This window comes from Laccaria bicolor, genomic scaffold (genome assembly GCF_000143565.1).
Source record: "Laccaria bicolor S238N-H82 LACBIscaffold_7 genomic scaffold, whole genome shotgun sequence".
NCBI lineage: Eukaryota > Fungi > Basidiomycota > Agaricomycetes > Agaricales > Hydnangiaceae > Laccaria > Laccaria bicolor.
The window spans coordinates 596,618-598,022 of record NW_001889878.1 but is presented as its reverse complement, the minus strand read 5'-3'; the positions used below and the strand labels follow the sequence as shown (position 1 = coordinate 598,022).

Genomic DNA, 1,405 nt, shown 5'->3' with positions numbered 1-1,405 from the left:
CAAATATTGCACTCATTTGACAATTAAAGCCCTGTTATTTCATATAATTAATTAAATAAGTATTGCCNCTGGCAAGAATGAAATAAAAGAATGAAACCATTACCAGGCAAACATGAAATGAAATAGCTAGGCAACAATAAGAAATTGCTGGGTAGGAAAGAAATAACCCTGGGGAGGCAATGAAATGAAAGGCTAGGCAACAAAGAAACAGGAAAGAAATGGGACTGAGGGGCAATGAAATAAATGGCCAGATAAAAAAGACATAGTTATGAAAAGGTATAGGGAAGGAATAAAATAGATATAAAACAACTATGGGAGGGAATGAAACACATTTCATAATGCTTGCCCTACATTTCTCATTTCATAAAAAACCTAGGCAGTGTCCAAAAAGTTGTGCAGGCACTTGCCCAGACTTTTTCATAAACAATGGTTGATACTAGTGCTCCAGTGTCAAGAAACCGGCGAACATTTCACGTGGCACCACGGCAATGAGTTGCCGCACAGATGAAGGTGTGAGCACGTCGTCCACCTGCATACTCAATGATGGGATCAGGCTTGAAGAACCCATAAACACCAGCAGTCCATTCCTTGGATAGGCGTGCTGGCAAAGGTCATTTCGGTAAGTCTCAGAAACATCTTGTCACTTACCCAATTGCTTTTCAGCAGCAATCTCTTCATCATCTGATATCATAATCACGTCGCTGTTGGGATCCAGGGTTTGACCATGGTGAGAACTTTCCTCATGATCTTCTTCGTTGCTAATAATAACCCTGCGGCGAGAAGTTACAGATGGCATAGATTGCCGTTCTTGAACTGAAGACACTGTGCCTGTCTCCTGGGCTGAAGATGCCACATCTAATGACTTGGTGACCTTGGCCTTCTTTTGGGGGTGAACAGCCTTAACAAACGTGGAAATCGGAGCAGTAAGCTTTTGCTTTGTGGCACTGATGATTCTGCCTGAGGAAGACTTTTTTGCAGGAGGTTCTGGGGATTCCGCATACTAAGCGCTGATGTGAACTTTTTTCAGAGTGCGCGAGTGTGTACTTGATGTGGATTTAAGGTTTGAAACTGTACATAGTATTTATTTACATTTCTGTTTCGGCACATGCAGCTGCTGTGCTGTTGTGCTGAAACCCTCCAAAACCCTCAGCAAGGGTATGGGTTGCACCACGGGTACTCAAATGCTGACCCGCACCTGTACCCATCTCTACCCGCCTTAAAACCCGTGCGGGTTGGCATACCCTTGGTGAACACTACCAACGAACGCTCACATGCCAGGACGACGAGGGACGGCGACAACAACAACACCACGGATGACCGCCCACACACAGTTGAACATGACCCCCCCACACACAACCACAACCACCGAACAGCAACATTGAGCACCCGTGGACGGGGATCCTCA

At 45.2% G+C, this 1,405-nt stretch overlaps 1 protein-coding gene across 1 annotated transcript; it reads right to left on the bottom strand.

The window, feature by feature from the left end:
• Nucleotides 1-470: 470 nt before the first annotated feature.
• On the bottom strand, nt 471-691 carry LACBIDRAFT_317094 (uncharacterized protein; the record flags this gene model as incomplete). The annotated part of the gene is made up of 2 exons (XM_001878742.1): nt 471-601; nt 649-691. 2 exons carry the CDS (start codon nt 689-691, stop codon nt 471-473), a joined length of 174 nt encoding a protein of 57 aa, XP_001878777.1.
• Between the last annotated feature and the right edge of the window lie 714 nt (nt 692-1,405).